Source organism: Erinaceus europaeus, chromosome 23 (assembly GCF_950295315.1).
Source record: "Erinaceus europaeus chromosome 23, mEriEur2.1, whole genome shotgun sequence".
In the NCBI taxonomy this organism is placed as follows: domain Eukaryota; kingdom Metazoa; phylum Chordata; class Mammalia; order Eulipotyphla; family Erinaceidae; genus Erinaceus; species Erinaceus europaeus.
In genome coordinates this window covers 4,054,901-4,074,780 of record NC_080184.1, presented here as the reverse complement: position 1 = coordinate 4,074,780, position 19,880 = coordinate 4,054,901, and the positions used below count along the sequence as shown (strand labels likewise).

General features: G+C 41.6%; 1 protein-coding gene across 1 annotated transcript; it reads right to left on the bottom strand.

The window, feature by feature from the left end:
• Positions 1-9,504: 9,504 nt before the first annotated feature.
• LOC103122240 (olfactory receptor 7A10-like) lies at positions 9,505-10,341 on the bottom strand. Its single transcript, XM_060182203.1, has 2 exons — positions 9,994-10,341; positions 9,505-9,732 (listed from the first exon to the last, which is right to left on the bottom strand). Exons 1-2 carry the CDS (start codon positions 10,339-10,341, stop codon positions 9,505-9,507), a joined length of 576 nt encoding a protein of 191 aa, XP_060038186.1.
• Positions 10,342-19,880: the final 9,539 nt, after the last annotated feature.

Genomic DNA, 19,880 nt, shown 5'->3' with positions numbered 1-19,880 from the left:
TATAACTGAATGACCTAGTGTGAAAATAGTTTGGACTCGGTCTTGCTTTTCAGGGATTTTTGTTGTTGAATCCAGGGCTGTGGACATAGGAATCTCCTGATTATCTAAATTTAAAGAAATAAGCAACAGTATTATAAAAAGGGTGAATTTAATAGGAGAAATAGCATAACGGTTCTGTAAGACTTTCCTACCAAAGACTCTGAGATCCCAGTTTCAATCCCCAGAACCATCAGCCAGAACTGAACAGGTGGCAGGAGCAAAGTCAGGCTGCGAAGAACTGTGAGGCTGAGGTTGAGTGTGGCGCAGACTGCCTGTGAAAAATGGATGCCTGGAGGTGCAGTCACCCCGTCAGTCTCCCCCACCAGGGGTTGAGCAGAGGGGTCTCGGTCTCCAGGATTCTATCCCCCTGTCAGTCTCCCCACCACACAAAGACCCCCCTTTCTCCCTCTCTCTCCCTCTCTCTCTTTATCTCTATCTCTTTCTCTCTCTTTCTATCTCTCTCTTTCTCTCTCTCTTTCTATCTCTCTCTCCCTCCCCCCCCCCCATTTTCCTGCTGATAATCTCACCTCCTCATTCCCAAACTAGGGCTAGGGCTAACTGCAAAGCGGGGAGCCCTAGACTAAGCTGAAGCCATTTTTCCTTACACTGATCATTTAAAGACCGATTGGCTATATTGGATATGCACAGATAATACCTGGGGACAATGAAAGGGATCCTAGGGGAAGTACATAGTGACAACAATTAATGACAGTGAGTGTAACAAGACTAAAAATGGCCTAAGAGCAAAAGCTGTTGTACCCATTTAAAGGCTTTCAGAAAAGGAGCTACTCAACACCACTACAGCTTCTCAATCAGGTGGACTCACATCAAAAAGCCAGAATTATGGGTGGCATATAGTGTGAGTGACATACTGTGGTTTTCATTTAGTTATAAAAGGCTCTATTGCTGACCCTCACCCACAAACACCCTGCTTCCACTTACAGGCATCCATGATGAGTATTAGGTTGTGTAGTTAAATAGCTAATGTTAGGATATATGGGTAGAAGGAAGTAAACTTTCATTAGCTAAAAGTTAGTGAACTTTCATATATGCAAAGGTTGACCAGAAGAGAGCCCCCATGGTGTGTGACTACTTTACAGCATAAATATTCTTTAGGCAGACAGCCTACTATGATCTAGTTAGACCCATCCAAGAATGGGTTAAGGAGAAAAGCTATTAGATTTAGCTCCAGGGAGAAATGTTTATTCCTACAGAAGGTCAGAGCAGGGAGATGGTCAAAACACAGATGGTCATTTCAAGGGAACTTTCAAGGGAAAATTTAGACTACTCCTGACCAAGGACACTTTCAAGGGTAGATTTAGGCTATGCCAGACCAAAGAAACTTTCAAGGGGAGATCAGGATGCCCCAGACCTAGGGAACTTTCTAAGGAAAACATACCTATAATAACAATAATGTTGTTTGAGGTTATTCTTGATGTTAATGCAAACAATTAGACATGATGTCATCTGTATCCTTGATGTTAATGAAAATAATCTTAAGTAATGTCAACTAGATTCAGGCAAAAAGTGTTTAAATAATAAGCCTCTGCAGACAGAGGACAGAGACGCCTCTCTCCTGCACCTGAAACAGCTGATGTGTCTCTCACTTCTTCATTCATCTCGCTGACTCCCCCTTTCCTTCAGGGACCCTTAATTACTTTTGCCAGGAGCCAGCTCCCAGCAAACAGGGCTATAGTCTCTCTCTCTCTCTCCCCTCTGTTCTCTCTTCCTCCCTCCCTCCCCCCTCTCCCTCTTTCACTCTCTCTCCTTTCTGTTCTTTCTTTCTTCCTCCCTCCCTCCCCTCACTCTCTCTCCCTCTCTCTCTCTCCTCTCTCTAGTCTCTATTCCTCTCTCTCCCTCTCTCTCTCCTCTCTCTAGTCTCTCTTTAGTCCTCCCTCCCCCCTCTCTCTCTATCTCTTTCACTCTCTCTCTCCTCTCTGTTCTCTCTTCCTCCCTCCCTCCCCTCTCTCTCTCCCTTTTTCACTCTCTCTCCTCTCTCTCTGTTCTCTCTTTCTTCCTCCCTCCCTCCCCCCTCCCTCTTTCTCTCTCTCCTCTCTCTGTTTTCTCTTTCTTCCTCCCTCCCTTCCCCCTCTATCTCTCCCTCTTTCACTCTCTCTCTCCCTCGTTAAAATAAAATATAGATTTTCACAGCGTAATGATTCTGTAAAAGCCTCTCCTGCTAGATTCTCTGAGGTCCCAGGCTCAAACCTCAGCACCACCATCAGCCGGAGATGAGCAGTGTGATTCTTTCTTTCTCGCTGTGTCTCTATTTCATTAATATAAATTTTAAAATATTTTTTAAAAATTGAGCCAACTCCATGGATTGTTGAAAGATTAAGATGAGAATAACTCTCCCTTGGGTCTGGCAACATTCCAACCTCGGTTTTACCCTCTTTGGTGCCCAAAATAACAAGGCACAGAAGTGTTATGTTTTCTCAAGGAAACAGTGCAGCACACTTCAATTTTAGAATATATATTTTTTAATTTATCTATTTATTCCATTTTGTTGCCCTTGTTTTATTGTTGTAGTTATTATTGTTGTCGTCGTTGTTGGATAGGACAGAGAGAAATGGAGAGAGGAGGAGGAAGACAGAGAGGGGGAGAGAAAGATAGACACCTGCAGACCTGCTTCACCGCTTATGAAGCGACTCCCCTGCAGGTGGGGAGCCGGGGTTCAAACCGGATCCTTGCACTTTGCACCACCTGCGCTTAACCCTCTGCACTACAGTCCGACTCCCCAATTTTAGAACATCTTAAATACTCAATATCCTTATAGGAAAAGGAAAAAAATGGGAAGAGAACCTTTGCTTAACTATAGGAAAATATAAGTATGACTAAAGTGAGGGAATTTAGATGATGGATAAACTGTTTTTCAAATGATATTAAATGAAAAAAAAGAATTGGATATCTTTGCCTTACTAAGGTGTTTGAGCTTAGAAAAATCATTCATTTTTGGGAGTCGGGCAGTAGCACAACTGGTTAAGCACAGATGTCGCAAAGCTAAAGAACCGGCGTAAGGATCCTGGTTCGAGCCCCCGGCTCCCCACCTGCAGGGGAGTCGCTCCACAGGCAGTGAAGCAGGTCAGCAGGTGTCTGTCTTTCTCTCCCCTCTTTGTCTAACCCTTCCTCTCTCCATTTCTCTCTGTCCTATCCAACAACAACAACATCAATAATAACTACAACAATAAAACAAGGGCAACAAAAGGGAATAAATAAATAAATATTTTTAAATATTTTTTAAAAATCATTAATTTTCTCTACTGACAAGTATAAAAGATAGTACAGTGGATACACCATTCACTGTCATGCTTGTGGCTCTGAAGCTCTAGGTTCAATCTCCAGAAGCATCATAAAAACAGAGAATTCAGTGAAGCTATGGTAGAAATACTATTGATGATTATGACTCTCATACCTTGGTCCAGGTGGTGGCATGCCTGATTGAGCACACATTACAATGTGAAAGACCAGGCTTGAGTTCCCAGACCACACCTGCAAGAGGAAAGTTTTATGAGTGGTGAAATGGCTGCATGTCTCACTCTATCTATCTATCTCCTCATCCTCTCTCAACTTCTCTCTGTCCCTTTCTAATAGTAAATAAACATTTAATAAAGAAAATGCATAAACTATGATACATTTACCATAAGGGATGGGTGAAACAGGATTCCCCCATTCTTGAGGTCATTATGCATAAGACACTTAATACCTTTCTTTTCCATTAGAAAAATCATTGTCACCTGTTGGTGACTTAACGAGGCTCTTAATTTTACATCTCTAAGGCATTGTTTGCTTGTCTCCCTCTCCATCAAGAGAATCAAGCAAGGTGGAGCTCTTTAACCATTCTCTTCACATTTTATGCAAGCTTTTCCTGTTCATAGCCAGCCTTAAAAAGAAGGCTAACATCCACATCTCAGGAACTGTGTGTACGATATACTGTCTGTTTACCATGAGTTGGTTTCCTTCTGGCAAATACAGAACATGATAATGTATAGGGCATTTATACATTCTTTAAAAAATCCTGCCCTGGGAGTCTGGCTGTAACGTAGCGGGTTAAGCGCATGTGGCGCAAAGTGCAAGAACCAGCTTAAGGATCCCGGTTTGAGCCCCCGGCTCCCCACCTGCAGGGGAGTCGCTTCCCAGGCGGTGAAGCAGGTCTACAGGTGTCTGTCTTTCTCTCCCCCTCTCTATCTTCCCCTCCTCTCTCCATTTCTCTCTGTCCTATCCAACAACAACGACATCAATCATAACGACAACAATAAAAAACAATGAGGGCGGCAAAAGTGAATAAATAAATATTTTTTTAAATCCTGCCCTGAGTTCACAGCAAATGCCTCAAAATTGATATATTATTTTATACTCCTGTATCTACAACTTTCTGGGGGCATGCTCTCATTTCATTAAAAAAAAAAAAAAAAAAACTATGACCTGTCCCCCATTCCTGCCTCAGGATGAGACTTATTCTCTCACTGAATTATCACAATGAAGCTTCTATGTCTGAATGCAGTGTTGGTCTGCTTCTGGGATCTCTTCTGTTAACATTGCTTGACGTTGTGGTCTATTTACATGATCTTTCTGTTACATTGGTTTGGTCTCACTCCCCCCACCTCTGGGAGATTTGGTTTAGACCTTGCTAATTTCCGGCTTCTCCCTTCTCCCCGCCCCCTATCCTACCTACTTCTGAGTTCCTGCAGCTGGAGGAGAAAGCTGGAGGAGCACATTATGTGGTGATTAGGTTTTTGGACTGTTTGCCAGCTCGGGAATAAAGATTAAACTACGTTCTCTGCTCAGCTGTGTGTCCCCGGGTCTCTGTCTACCTCCGCGAAGCTAGCCCGGCATACTGGCGCCCTGAACTCTGACAACAATGCAGAATCATTTATTTTGTAGAAAAACACACACACAAATTAAATATGTGACTTGTGAATTATTCAAGTTCAGCAATGAACCTGAAACATAGAAAATGACTCAAATGCGCACAGATCTTAATTCCCTGACACTGCATGTGCCAGAGTGGTGCTCTAATCTCTCTCTCTCTTTCTTTCTCTCTCTCTCTCTTTCTCTCTCTCTCTCTCTTTCTCTCTCTCCTTCCTCTTCTTCTCCTTCTCCTCCTCCTCCTCCTCCTTCTTCTTCTTATTCTTTTCTTCTTCCTCTTCTTCGTTTTCTTCTTCTCTTTCTTCTTCTTCTCCCTTCCCTCCCTTTCCATCTCCCTCTCTCTGTGTCTCTCCCACTCTCTCTCCTTCATTCATGAGGTGTCTAACAACAGATGAATGTCTGGGAAAATTGTGGTCTATGTACACAAATACTAATCAGCTATGAAGAATGTTAAAGTCACTTTCTTCACCTCATCTTGGATGGAGCTTGAATGAATCATGTGAAGAGAGATCAACCAGAAAGAGAAAGGTGAATATTGGATGTTCTCACTCAAAGACGACTGAGTTGAAAAATAAGAACAGACGGGAAACATAAAGAAGACCCTGGACAGGGTTTAGTGTATTGCATCAAAGTAGAAGACTCTGGGGGAAGTGGTGTGTTCTCAGGTCATAGTGCCAGATGGTGGAGAAGGATCTAGGCTGGGAGTGAGAGTGTTTTGCAGAAAACTGAGAAAATTTACATAGGTAGCAACAACTCTCTCTAGTACTGACTCTAAACCAGTAACCTCTCAATCATACTTGAGAACCTGAGTTCAAGTCCCTGGTCCTCACCTTCAGGGCAGAACTTACGGAGTGGTGAAGCAATGTTGCAAGTGTGTGTCTTTCTCTCCATCTCTTGTTCACAGTCTCTCTCGTCTACTATTCAAAAATAAGATAAGAGAAAGATAAGAGAAATGAAGTCTGTTTTATATTATATTCCAAGGGGCTCAGGACTTAACTAATTTTTGCCTGAGCCTGAAATCCATTAAAAAGTAAATAAAAAATGAAAGAAAAGAAATGATAATGACAGGAAAGGTAGAGACATAAAGGTATCATGCCTTGCAAAATAGTTTCGTGTCAAGACTAAAACAGTAGGTAATAAAATTAATAAATAAACTTGGCAATCACTCTATCCCAAGCAAGAAAGACTCTAGCAAGCTCTATCCCATGCTATGTGTAGGCGTCACATAGCTCAGGTACAGCCTCTCTCTCTCTTTCTCTCTCTTCCCTTACCTGGACCACCTACTAAGCTCTCAGACTCACCTGCTTGGATCTCCTAGAGGAAGAAACCATGGAGAAGGTATAAAATCCTCTGTAGATGTTTGATGATGAACAGTGAAGGTCTGTTATGGACAGGAAAGCAGGAAGTGAGAAACATTGGCTACTGACCAAGAACTAAGATTTCAAAAGCAACCACCAAGCTCTGGGTTGCCATCCAAAATTTCCTAGGCTGAGGGACTGAACAGAGGAGGTATTTACAGTTCTCTGTCTGCTCATTAGGCCAATTTCCATAACTCTCCCAACCTCTGAGTATGTCATTTCCCTGTGGATCCTAATCTGGACACAAAGGGAAAGAAGTTGAAGAGGCTCTATTCCCAAGAAATCAAGCTAGAAATCTGGTGAATCCACTCTCCTCCTCCTTTTTCAAGAATTCCCTTGCTCACTGGAGTTCTTACTTGCTCTGTTCTTATCATAACTGTTGGATATTTTTATTTCCAAATCTAGGAGGGCATATATCACCAGATTAGTTCCCTGTGGTGGGGGGGTTAGGTCCTGATAAAAAGTATTTCTCAATAATGGATAAAGATGTCCCCTTTCCCATAGAACCCTAGATTCTGTAACAAGCCTTGACTTTCTAGAGTATTTAGCAGGTCCATCAAGAGATTTATTGGTGGGAGTAGATTGCATAATGGTTATGCAAAGAGTCTCTCATGCCTGAAGTTCTGAAGATCCAGGTTCAATCCCCCACAACACCATAAGCTAGAGCTGAGAAGTTCTCTGGTAAAAATAATAATAATGATAAGTAAATAAATATATAAATATATAAAAGAGATCCCTGTTTGTATTCCCCTCCTGGGAATATATCCTAAAGAACTAAACACACCCACCCATTTAAAGAGATCTGAGTGCACCTTTGTTCGTACAGCATAATGCGTAGTAGCCAAAATCTGGGAGCTGTGGTCTATATACACAATGGAATACTACTCAGCTATTAAGAATGATGAACTCACCTTCTTTACATCATCTCAGATGGAGTTTAAAGGTATACATTGACGTGTGATCAGCAGAAATAAAAGGATGAATATAGGATGATCTCACTCATGGACAGAAGTGGAAACACAAAACAGAACTTGAGTTTGTTTTGGTGTATTGCACCAAAGGATTCTGGGCAGAGGTCTTTCAGATCCTGGTTCATAATGGTGGAGGAGGACCTTGGCTGGGTGTGAGAGTGTTTTTCAGAAAACTGAGAAATTGTACACAAGTATGAACCACTGTATTTGCTGTAGATTCCCCCCAAATTAAAAAAAGAGAGACTTTCCTGCTTATGACATCAATTTTTATTAAAGATTTCTTTCCAAGGACTCCATGTTTATGAGTTCCTTTCATGTGTGCATCTTTGAAGCTTAGAAGGATGAAGTGAGCAAGTGATGGCTTCTGACAAGAACCCTAATCAAGATTTTTTCCAGTTCTCAAGCCTAGGGAAGTGGTATCCAACTGGAGGTAGAGTTAGTCTTTTTGGCAAATGCTTGTAAAAAATCATGGAGACATTCCTCATTTAATCACTGGAAAGATACTGCCAACATTTAATAGACTGAACCATGTCAGCTGCTATAAATCCTATAACTTCTAAGATAGTCCCCACCTCAATACTTCTCCAGCTAAAACATTTTCAGTGATCACAGTGAGAAACACGATTCTAGATTAGAACATCAATATTATTTATATAGCCACTTATTTATTTCCAATTCATTGTACTGTGACAATAGTTCAGAGGACAGATGTTGGCTGCTTTTACTCTTTTATTAGTGATTTAGTATTGACATAAAATCATAAGATAATGGGTATATTTTTATTGATTTCATAATGATCAACAAGACCACAGGATAAGAGGGGTACAACTCCACACAATTCCCACTGCCAGAGTTCCACATCCCATCCCCTCCATTGGAAGTTTCCTAGTATTTATCCCTCTAGGAGTATAGACCCAGGGCAGTAGTGCATCGGGTTAAGTGCACGTGGCACAAAGCGCAAGGACCAGTCTAAGGATCCCGGTTCAAGCCCCCGGCTCCCCACCTGCAGGAATGTCACTTCACAGGTGGTGAAGCAGGTCAGCAGGTGTCTCTCTCTTCCCCTCTCTGTCTTCCCCTCCTCTCTCCATTTCTCTCTGTCCTATCCAACAATGACAACGACATCAATAACAACAATAATAACCACCACCACAACAAAAACAACAAGGGCAACAAAAGGGAAAATAAATTTAAAAATTGCTCATTCATACACAAAAGGTGACCAGAGAAAAGCAAATTTAATTCATTTGAACTCAGCATTATGAACAAAACAGAATCAATTTTTAAGTATCCTAATCACAAACCCTTTTTATTTTTTTTTATTTGGGGGGAGGATGAAGAGTTTACACTAAATACAGTTGTTGGTATATGTGTAGTTTATCAGTTTTCATCAAAACACTTCTGCCCCCAGCCTAGGTCTTCCTCCACCATTATGTACCAGGACCTGAAACCTCCCCCTAAGTCCCAGAGTCCTTTACTTTGGGGCAATACACCAGACCAAGTCCAAATCCTGCTTTGTGTTTCCCTTTCTGTTTTTATTTCTCAACTTCTGTCTATGAATGAGATCATCCTATACCCATCTTTCTCTTTCTGGCCAATCTCACTTCACAGGATTCCTTCAAGCTCCATCCAAGATGAAGGGAAGAAGGTGAGATCACCATTTTTAATAGCTGAGTAGTATTCCAATGTGTATATAGACCACCACTTTTTCAGTCACTCATCTGTTGTTGGACATCTAGGTTGCTTCCAGGTTTTGGTTATTGCAAATTGTGATTCTATGAAAATAAGTATACACAGATCTTGTTGGATTTGGTATGTTTGGTTTAATAATATATATATATCCCCAGGAGAAGAATTGCAGGGTCATAACATAGGTCTGTTTCTAGCCTTGAGAGTTCTCCAGACTGCTCTACACAGAGGTTGGGCCAATTTACATTCCCACCAGCAGTGCAGGAGGGTTCCTTTGTGCCCACAACCACTCCAGCACTTGTTGTTGCTATTTTTATCTGATATATGACATTCTCAACAGCAGTGTAGTGGTATCTTATTGTTGTCTTTATTTTCATTTCTCTGGCAATGAATGACTTGGAGCATTATTTCATATGTCTGATGTCCTTTTGAATCTCTTCTACGGTGAATATTTTGTTTATGTCCTCTCCTAACATATGGATGTGGTCGTTTTGTTGTTTTTGCTGCTGCTGCTGAGTTTGGTGAGTTCTTTATATGTGTTGGTCATTAGCCTTTTGGCATTTCTTGAGACCCAGGAGACTTGATCATTTCATCATGGCCATCAGGAAGAATCTTTTTAGAGCCCCCTTGATGTCTTTGTTCCTGAGACTGTAGATGAAGGGGTTCAGCATGGGGGTGACCACAGTGTACAGCACTGAGGCTGGAGCAATTGAGTGGGAACTCTCAGTGCCCAAAGAACTAATGTGGACCCCAGTAACTGTGCAGTAAAATAAGGAGACAACCAAGAGGTGAGAGGCACAGGTAGAAAAGGCCTTAGACTTCCCCTGGGTTGAGGAGATTCTCAAAATGGACAAGACAATCTTACAGTAAGAGTACAGGATCCCAGAGATGGGCACACCACCCAGCAACACTAATGTGGAATAGATCAATATGTTATTAATAGATGTGTCAGAGCAGGCCAGTTGGAGCAGTTGATTGATTTCACAGAAAAAGTGGTTGATTTCCAAATGTATACAGAAAGACAGCCTCAGAACCATTAAGCCATGTAGCAAGGAACTCAGGACCCCTATGACCCAGCACCCCAGAACCAACAGTCCAGAGAACCTGGGGTTCATGATGACTGTGTAGTGCAGGGGGTGACAGATGGCCACATAGCGGTCATAGGCCATCACGGTCAAGAGATAGTCATCCATATATGCAAACAGCAGGAAGAAATGCATCTGGGTGATGCAGCCCGCATAAGTGATGGCTTTGCTCTGTGTCCAGATGTTGTACAGCATCTTGGGGACGGTGGTGGAGGGGAGGCAGATGTCCACCAAGGACAGGTTGGAGAGGAAGAAGTACATGGGGGTGTGGAGGTGAGAGTCTGAGCTGACCGCCAGGATGAGGAGAAGGTTCCCCCACACAGTGAGCAGGTACATGGAGAGGAAGAGCCCAAAGAGGAGAGACTGCAGCTTGGGGTCCTCTGACAAGCCCAGGAGGAGAAATTCTACAATTTTAGTGTAATTTTCTGAACCCATGTTTGGCCTGCAATGACTGGTGGTGGGAATTGTGTGGAACTGTCCCCTTCTAAACCTATAGTCTTGTCAATATTTCCATTTTAGAAATAAACAATAATCATAATAAAACTGATGGAGAACACCCACTGGATGGGGATTGTGAGAAGGAACATGGCATGTTACATTTTATCAACAATAGTACATCAATGCACATCATTAAAATATACATTAAATTATTAAAATATTGTTAAAATATACATTAAAATGTACATCATTAAAATATGTAAAGACAGGGCCAGATAGGGGTGTACCTGGTTGAGCACACATGTTATAGTGCACAAGGACCCAGGTTCAAGTCCCCAATCCCCACCTGCAGGGGGGGAAGCTTTGAGAGTGGTGGAGAGCTTTTGCAGGTATCTCTCGCCCTCTCTGTTACCTCCCTTCCCTCTCAATTTCTGGCTGTCTCTATACAAATAATATAATATAATATAATATAATATAATATAATATAATATAATATAATATAATATAATATAATATCGTATAATTAATATAATATAATTTACTTATTCTGGCCTAAGAGGTATTCACTGAGATCCCGAACTCAGAATTTCCATCTAACATGAAGTCTTTCCAGCCCAGCTTTATGTTTTTATGCTTGGGAAGCAGTATTTTTTGCTGCTTGTGGGATCATCTTCTGAAGTCTGTCTCCTTGGTGATTCCAGCGGGCAGTGAGAGAAAGAAGTCAAAGCAGATGTGATGGAGAAGTAGAGAAACATATCTCAAGACTGCATTTATTATGCTTGGGGGTGATAGAGCTCTGGTGGGGGAAACAAAAGAAAAGATAAGTAAAAAATGCATGATGCGGTGGTGTATAAATTTGTCCTGGACATTCAGATAACCCTGATCATAACTTGAGGATTGAGGGTGGATCTCAGGAAAGACTGAACAGGACACACGTGAGATTTTGCCATCAAAAGATTGAGAAGGGAGAATTGATTGGAGACTATGGAATGATAGTGATTGATGGGCAAAGGATCCTTTTGGCCAAGGAACACTGTATATTCTAAGAGCAAGTTCATTTTATTTTACTGTTTTTAAATGTTCTTCCATTTCCTATATTTTTATTCTTTTAATTATCTTTAATTATTTATTGGATAGAGACAGCCAGAAATCAAGAGGGGAAAGGGTGATAGAGAGGGAGAGAGAAAGAGAGACACCTGCATCCCTGCTTCACCACATGAAAAGCTTCCCCCTGCAGGTGGTACCAGGGGCTCCAACATGGGTCCTTGAGCACTGTAACAAGTGCACTCAACCAGGTGTGCCATCACCTGGCCCCATTTTATTTTACTATAATTTTATTTTTACCTCCAGGGTCATCACTGGGGCTCGCTACCATCACCATGAATCCACTGCTCCCAGAGGCCATCTTTTTATTTTTTCTTTTTCTATTTTATTAGAACAGAGAGAGTTTGAGAGAGAAATCAGAGACAAGAGATGGAAATAGAAATGACACGGGATTCGGGGGGTAGCACAGCGGGTTAAGCGCAGGTGGCACAAAGTGCAAGGACCCATGTTGGACCCATGAAGGATCCCAGTTCGAGCCCCCGGCTCCCCACCTGCAGGGGAGTCACTTCCCAGGCGGTGAAGCAGGTCTGCAGGTGTCTATCTTTCTCTCACCCTCTGTCTTCCCCTCCTCTCTCCATTTCTCTCTGTCAACAATGATGACAAGAATAATAAACAACAAGGGCAACAAAAGGGAATAAATAAATAAATAAATATTTTTTAAAAGACTAAAAAAAAGAGAGAGAGAGAGAGAGACCTGGGGCTTGGTGACACACCAGGCTGAACGTGCATCTTATAATGTGCAAAGACTCGCATTCTAGTCCCTCGTCCCCGCCAGCAGGAGGAAAGCTTCATGAGTGGTGAAGCAGGGCTGTAAGTGTCTCTCTGTCTCTTTCCCTCTCTGTCTCTACCTTCCTCTGCATTCTGGGCTGTATCTATCAAATAAATAAAGATAATACAAAAATTTTTTTTAAAAAAAAGACACCTGCTGACCCGTTTCACCTCTTGTGAAGCATCCTTCCTGAACACAAGGATCTCATACCCAATTTCTTTCACATGGTAATATGTGCTCAACTGAGTCCTCCTTCACTCTCTAACCCCCCCACAAATTAATTAATTAATTAATTAAATAGGTTTAGAAAGAAAAGTACAACCACTGGAAATTTAAATTTCTCCACTCATTTTGTTGGAAGCCCAGACGTTCCCACTCTTATTATTCCTCTGAAATGACAGAGTAAATGACACTTAAAACTGGTGATAGGCCAATGTGTCCTGGAGCTCCGCTTCCCCAGAGCCCTTCCCCGCTAGGGAAAGAGAGAGGCAGGCTGGGAGTATGGATCGACCATCAACACCTATGTTCAGCAGGGAAGCAATTACAGAATCCATACCTTCAACCTTCTACATCCCACAGTGACCTTGGGTCCATATTCCCACAGGGTTAAAGAATAGGAAAGTTAGCAGGGGAGAGGAAGGGATACAGAGTTCTGGTGGTGAGAATTGTGTGGACTTGTATCCCTCTTATCCTATGGTTTAGTTAATGTTTCCTTTTTATATATATAAACATTTAAAAAAAAAACTGGCAGTAAGTTTTGTTCTAGATGGAATTTTAAAAGGAAGCCTGGGAAAGAGACTATAAGACCTGAAAATCATTTATGCTTTCTTTTTTTCACTAAATCTAATTTTCTTTCTTTCTAGTCACCTCCCCAGACCTCTGCCCCACTATGGAAAGATGGAAACAGGCTGGGGGTATGGATCCACCTGCCAGTGTCCATATCCAGTGGAGAAGCAATTACAGAAGCCAGACCATTCCATCTTCTGCACCCCATAAGGACCCTGGGCCCATACCCTCAGAAGGATAAAAAAAAAGAGGGAAACTTTTGATGAAGAGGATGGGACTATAACTCTGCTCATGAGAATTGTATGGAATTGTACCCCTCTTATGTCACAATCTTGTCAATCATTATTAAATCAGAAATAAAGTTAAAAATAGTCCATATTCCCAGAGGGGGATAAGTCTTAGGGGGGAGATGACTATAGTGCTCTGAGCCACAATTCCATGAAGACCCTGAGAAAGAAGAGGAAAAAAACATTCAGAAGTAGTAACACGTGCAGTTGTGACTTTGAATGAAATAGGGAATGGGACCATGGAAAAAATAGGCAAATGAATATAATTACAGTCAGATTGTTATAGAAATAATAGTCAACCCTTACCTGTGCCCTTGGGAGAACTACCGCAGTTTCCAATGGAGGGAATGGGATTAGCCAACTCTGCTAGTGGCAAAGGTATGGAATTGTACTCCTGTTATCTTGTAATTTTTGAAATCAATATTAAATCACAAATAAAACAAATAACTGAAAACAGAATCTAGTTTCTACCTTTCTAGTTCCTTCCCACATCTACCTGTATGAAATCTGACCTTTTTTAATATTTATTTGTTTATTCCCTTTTTGTTGCCCTTGGTTTGCTGTTGTTGTTGTAGTTAACATTGTTATTGATGTCATCATTGTTGGATAGGACAGAGTACAATAGAGAGAGGAGGGGAAAACAGAGAGGGGGAGAGAAAGATAGACACCTGTGGACCTGCTTCATTGCCTGTGAAGCAACTCCCCTGCATGTGAGGAGCCAGGGGGCTTGAACCTGGATCCTTCCACCGGTCCTTGTGCTTTGCGCCATATGCACTTACTTAACCAACTGCGCTACTGCCCAACTCTCGAAATCTGACTTTTTATGGGAGACAAGGAGGTTGGTTGACAGAATAAATAAGTCTGTTCTTGAAGGTTGTCAATAAAGATTGATTCCTCTTGGCCAAAGCTGGTGTGACAGAGTTTGACTCTATGATTCAAAGGACAGAGAACCCATATTCAGAGTCTGACTTATATTGGGCAGAAGTGTTTCTTTCTTTTTTTATCTGCCTCCAGGGTTATCACTCAGGTTCAGCACCTGCACTATGAATCCACTGCTCCTAGTGAGCACATTTTTTTCCATTTTACTGGATAGAAACAGAGAGAAATTGAGAGAGGGGGGAGAGGTAGAGAGAGAAAGACAGACACCAGCAGACCTGCTTCACTGCCTGTGAAGCGACTCCCCTGCAGGAAGGGATCTTCGGACTTGAATTTTGATCTTTCTGTGGGTCCTCATGCTTTGTGCTATGTGCTGTTATCACTGTGTGCCATTGGCTGGGCCCCCCCAGAAAAGTATTTCTGTGAGCTCAGACCTATAGGGATGTAGAGGTTACATAGGCTCCTTAGCTGAATATGGTCCCCAGATCCAATCAATGGGTTTACAGTCAATAATATTTATACACCTTTCCCATATTTGGGGGCTACTCTGTTCCCTGATCCAACTTTCTAGTCATTTTTCCAACTATTGTTGGACCCCAGACAATACCTTGGATCCACCCGCATGTTAACTGATAGACCTAGGCAAAAACTACTAAAGTCATGGGCCCTTTGGAATATACCTAAAATAGACCTACTGGCTTTTTCCACAATGGAGACCCCAAATATTCAACTGCAATATTACAGCCTTTAGGTTCATGATTAGTCATCAATTTGTTCTGCTTTCTATCTTAACTCTTATTTCAGCCACCAGGTTCCAGATGTTACCATGATACCAACCGGACTTCCCTGGAAAGATGACTTTACTCCTGGGAAAATGTCACATATCAGACAGGACAGTAGCAGCAAATGCAGAAGAGGTTGTGGCAACAAAGAAACTCTCCTGCACTGCCGGTGGGAATGTAAATTGGTCCAACCCCTGCAGAGAGCAGTCTGGAGGACTCTCAGAAAAGGACCTATCCTATGACCCTCAATTCCTTTCCTGGGGATATATCCTAAGGAACCCAACACACCCATCCAAAAATATTTGTGTACACCTATGTTCATAGCAGCACAATTTGTAATAGTCAAAACCTGGAAGTAACCCAAGGGTCCAACAACAGATGAGTGGCTGAGCAAGTTTAGGTCTAGATGCACAATGGAATACTACTCAGCTGGGAAGAATAATGAATCCACCTCCTTCCCCTATTCTTGCATAGAGCTTGAAGGATTCATGTTCACTGAGATCAACCATAAAGAGGAGGAGGAATATGGGATGATCCCACTCATGGACAGAAGTTGAGAAATAAGAACAGAATGGTAACACAAAGTAGAACATGAACTGGGTTTGCTGTACCACACAAAAGGAAAAGATTCTGGGCCTGTGGGTGGGGTCTTTCAAGTTCTGGTGCATGATGACAGAAGAGAGCCTAGACTTGGATGACAGTGTTTTGCAGAGAACTGAGAAATTTTTTATGTATGGACCAACAGTGTTATTTACTGTCTACTGTAAGCCATTAATCCTCTCAATAATTTTAAAAGAAAAAATTCCAAGAGGCCGTGATTAACATTTTTATGATGTGAAGTTTCTTACTGAGTGAATCTCAAGAGTGATATGTGTCAAAGAAATAAACACACCAGTAACTACAGAAATAGATGAAATGCACAGCATTGTAAGGTGGGAGTTGGGCAACAGAAATGGTAAAAGACTTATAAATCCGTTGAAAGAGCAACTGTGCGGAATTCAAAAACTCAATTCATGAGACTAGTGGTGCTGCACCCAGTTAAGTGCACAAGTACTAAACTTAAGGATATGCACAAAGATCCCAATTTGAACCCCAGCTCCCCACTTGCCACCAGATGCTTCATGGGTGGTGAAGTAGGTCTGCAGGTGTCTCTCTTTCTCTCCCTATCTCCCCTTTACCCCTCAATTTCTCTCTGTCTTAGAAAAGGAAAAAAAGAAAAGACCACCAGAAAAAAAAAGAAAAGAAAAAGCCACCAAAAATGGTGGATTCATAGTCCTGGCATCTAGTTATGACATTAATATATATAATAGAAAAGAAAATCTCAGTTGAAATCTTGTATCTACTACTCATATACCACTAACTACTCATATACTGCTAGACCTTGTAGACGAAATTTCTTCTGTTGAATATTAATATCCCCACTCTCTTAAAAAGTAGAATCCACCTCCCCATTTTTCTGTCTCTACCCAAAATAAATCATCTAAATAAAAAATAAAATATTAAACATGACTTGAGTCATAATTGATTTATACTAGACTCCTGCACTTGATTTTATTGAAGTTATAGACTAGGGCAGGTGCTTGGGACTGGGAAAGAGGCAAGACTAATTTAGAATTGGATGAAGAAGACAAGCAGACAAGAAAAGTATCTGAAATAGATTCTACCAGAAAGAGTAAAATCCTTCAGAAAGGAATAAATGGGAACTTTGTTTTATCCTCACATCGTATCTCAGTCAATCAGCCTAATTTTCTCCAACTACAGTAGAAATGGGCTGTTCATATGAGTATTCTGACTGTTAACAATATTATTACTCTAGTTTCATCCAGTCATAAAGGAAGAGGAAGTTAATATCACCTAGCTTGGGCTATCTATTCTCTCATCATGGCTGAAGTGTGTGGGTTCCATGACTCACCTGGTTGGAGCCTCTGAGTGGACAGTGGTCTTGTAGAAATGCAAACTCCTCCTTGGGTAATGAAGGCAGATGCTAGCTTTCCAAACTGGATAGGAGAAAATACTGACTTTCGAGTTCTCATGGAAGACTGAAGACTGTTAGGATGAGCGAGCATTGCCTGTCCTGTGGAGTTCAAGGTCACACAGGCTGAGGGACTGAGCAGAGGAGATATTTACAGCTCCTTGGGTCTGTTTATTAGTCACTGTCTCCATTGTTCTTCACCCCCCCCAAAGCTCATGTGTTTCCCCATGGACCTTGGTCTGGGAAGAACAGAATAGTTTTCCTACTGATAGTATCCCAAGTGACCAGTTTGGAAGGCAGATGAATCATTATCTCTTCCATTTAATAATCTTGCCCACTTTACAACAGGCAAATGTTCTAATATTGTAGAGATAGGTACATAAAGATACATGATAGATGACAGAGATAGATGATAGAGATAGATAGATGATACATAGATAGATAGATAGATAGATAGATAGATAGATGATAGATATAAATAAATCATAGATGATTGATATATGGTAGGTAGACTAGGTAGATAGATATAAATAGATCATAGATGTACAAAAATCAGTGGCACTTCTTTATGCAAATATTAAATCTGAAGAAGAGGACATTCAGAAATAACTCCTCTTCACAGTCACAACAAAGTCAATAAAATATCTAGGAATAAACCTGACCACAGAAGTGAAAGACTTGTATACTGAAAACTATGAGTCACTGAATAAATTAGAAAATGATACCAAGAAATGGAAAGATATCCCATGCTCAAGGAATGGAAGAATTAATATCATCAAAATGAATATTTTCTCCAGATCCATATATAAATTTAATGTGATACCCATCAAAGTTCCACCAAGCTTTTTTAAGAGAATAGAACAAAAATTACAGTCATTTATCTGGAACCAGAAAACACCTGGAATCTTGGGGAAAAGAAACAGAAATGAAGGCATCACACTCCCAGATCTCAAACTATATTATAAGGCTGTCATCAAAACAGCCTGGTACTGCAACAAAAATAGGCACATAGACCAGTGGAACAGAATTGAAAGCCCAGAACTAAACCCCAACACCTATGGATATCTAATCTTTGATAAGGGGGCCCAAAGTATAAAATGGAGAAAGGAAGCTCTCTTCAATAAATGGTGCTGGGAAAACTGGGTTGAAAAAATGATTTATCTTCCCTACCACCTCCAGGGCCACATGAGTGAGGCTCTCAGGTGCTTTGTGTGGCAGAAAAATGCCATCATTGTTAGGCTGAATCTTCCTTCTTCAACAAGGAATAATGTGTACATTTGGTATATGACCTCATTTCTAACATATCAATTACTGTCCCCACACAGTCAGTGAATGATTCTTGTCCACAAAGCAAGTATAAGACTGCAGTATTAAAAAGCCCAGTCCCTCAGTTCAAGCCCCCAGCTCCCCATGAAGCAGGGGAGTTGCTTCACAAATGGTGAAGCAGGTCTGCAGATGTCTATCATTCTCTCTCCTTCTCTATCTCCCTGTCCTGTCTTAATTTCTCTTTTCTATCCAATAAAAAAAGGCCAATGGGAGCAGAGGATTCGTACTGCAGGCACTGAGCCCCAGCAATAACCCTGGAGGGAAAAGAGGGGCCTCAGTGCTCCACATCATGTGTGTTAAAACTGAATTTTCAAAATCAAGGATAAGCAGAAACCCACACTCTCCCAAACAGTGCTCATGCTTGCTTTGGATTTTCAATACTTAGTTTTCAATACATTTTTATATTATCCATATTCATTAATTGGATAGAAACAGCCAGAAACCAAGAGGGAAGGAGATGATAAAGAGGGAGAGAGACATAAAGACACCTGAAGTCCCACTTTACCACTCTTCCCCCGGCAGGTGGGGACCAGGGGCTTGAACCTGGGTCCTTGCACATTGTAATATGTGCACTCAATCAGGTACACCACCCCCTGCCCCCTTCAATACTTACTTACTTAATTTTTCCCACATCATTTTATTGAGGGAGAGGGAATTGTTGTTTATAATACAGTTCTCGACATAAGGATCGTTTCTCAACTTTCCATGACAGGTTTCTCTGAAGCTCCAGGTTGGGTCATTTTTAACCATCTGGTACCAGAAATCCAATGACCTCACCACTGCCTCCAACCTCTTTCTTGCTGGAGAATAGGCCCACTGTCCCGGAAAGTCCAGGCCATTGTTTCCATGAGGTCCAAGCAAGTTGACCCCCAATTATCCCTTCAGGTTGAGACAAGGGAAGGTTCCCCCAGTCTCTGAAATTTATGATGGCTGGACCCCGGGATGTAGGTGCCTTTCTATACATGCCACCAACCCCCCTTCCTTCTTTAATTAAAAGCCATGGATTACTGTGTTAATCTGAAAACCACCAGCAAACATCCTGATTACACAGCTGCCTCCCTTGCTGCTCTAAAGTGTCTGCGCTTTACCTCCAGAAAAATGTACAAAAAATTTACAAAAAAATTGTAAAGCTTATGATCAAACAGTCTGTTGGTCAAAATGTAACTGTGCATTGTGTTGTTCTGTGTTTGGGTTCATGGATACCCCAAACCTTCCCCCTGAGTTATGACCTATATTTACCTGCTTTTTCTTTCAATAAATGAAGTGCCCCACTGAGGTTTTCCCAGGGCTGACTGCTTGTCTCCCTGCACACTTGGCCCTCAGCACACTGAACTACCCCAGGACTCCCTGGGGCCACTTTTGACCCCCATCTCCCAACAGCCAGGGAGACGGGTGGACCCAGAGCAAGCCTGCACTTTCTCCTCTAGAGTGTTTGTTTAGGAAAGCTTTCAAGGGAGGAGATGGAATACGGAGTGCTGGTGGTGATAATTGTGTGGAATTGTACCCTTCTTATCCTATGGCCCTGTCAATATTTC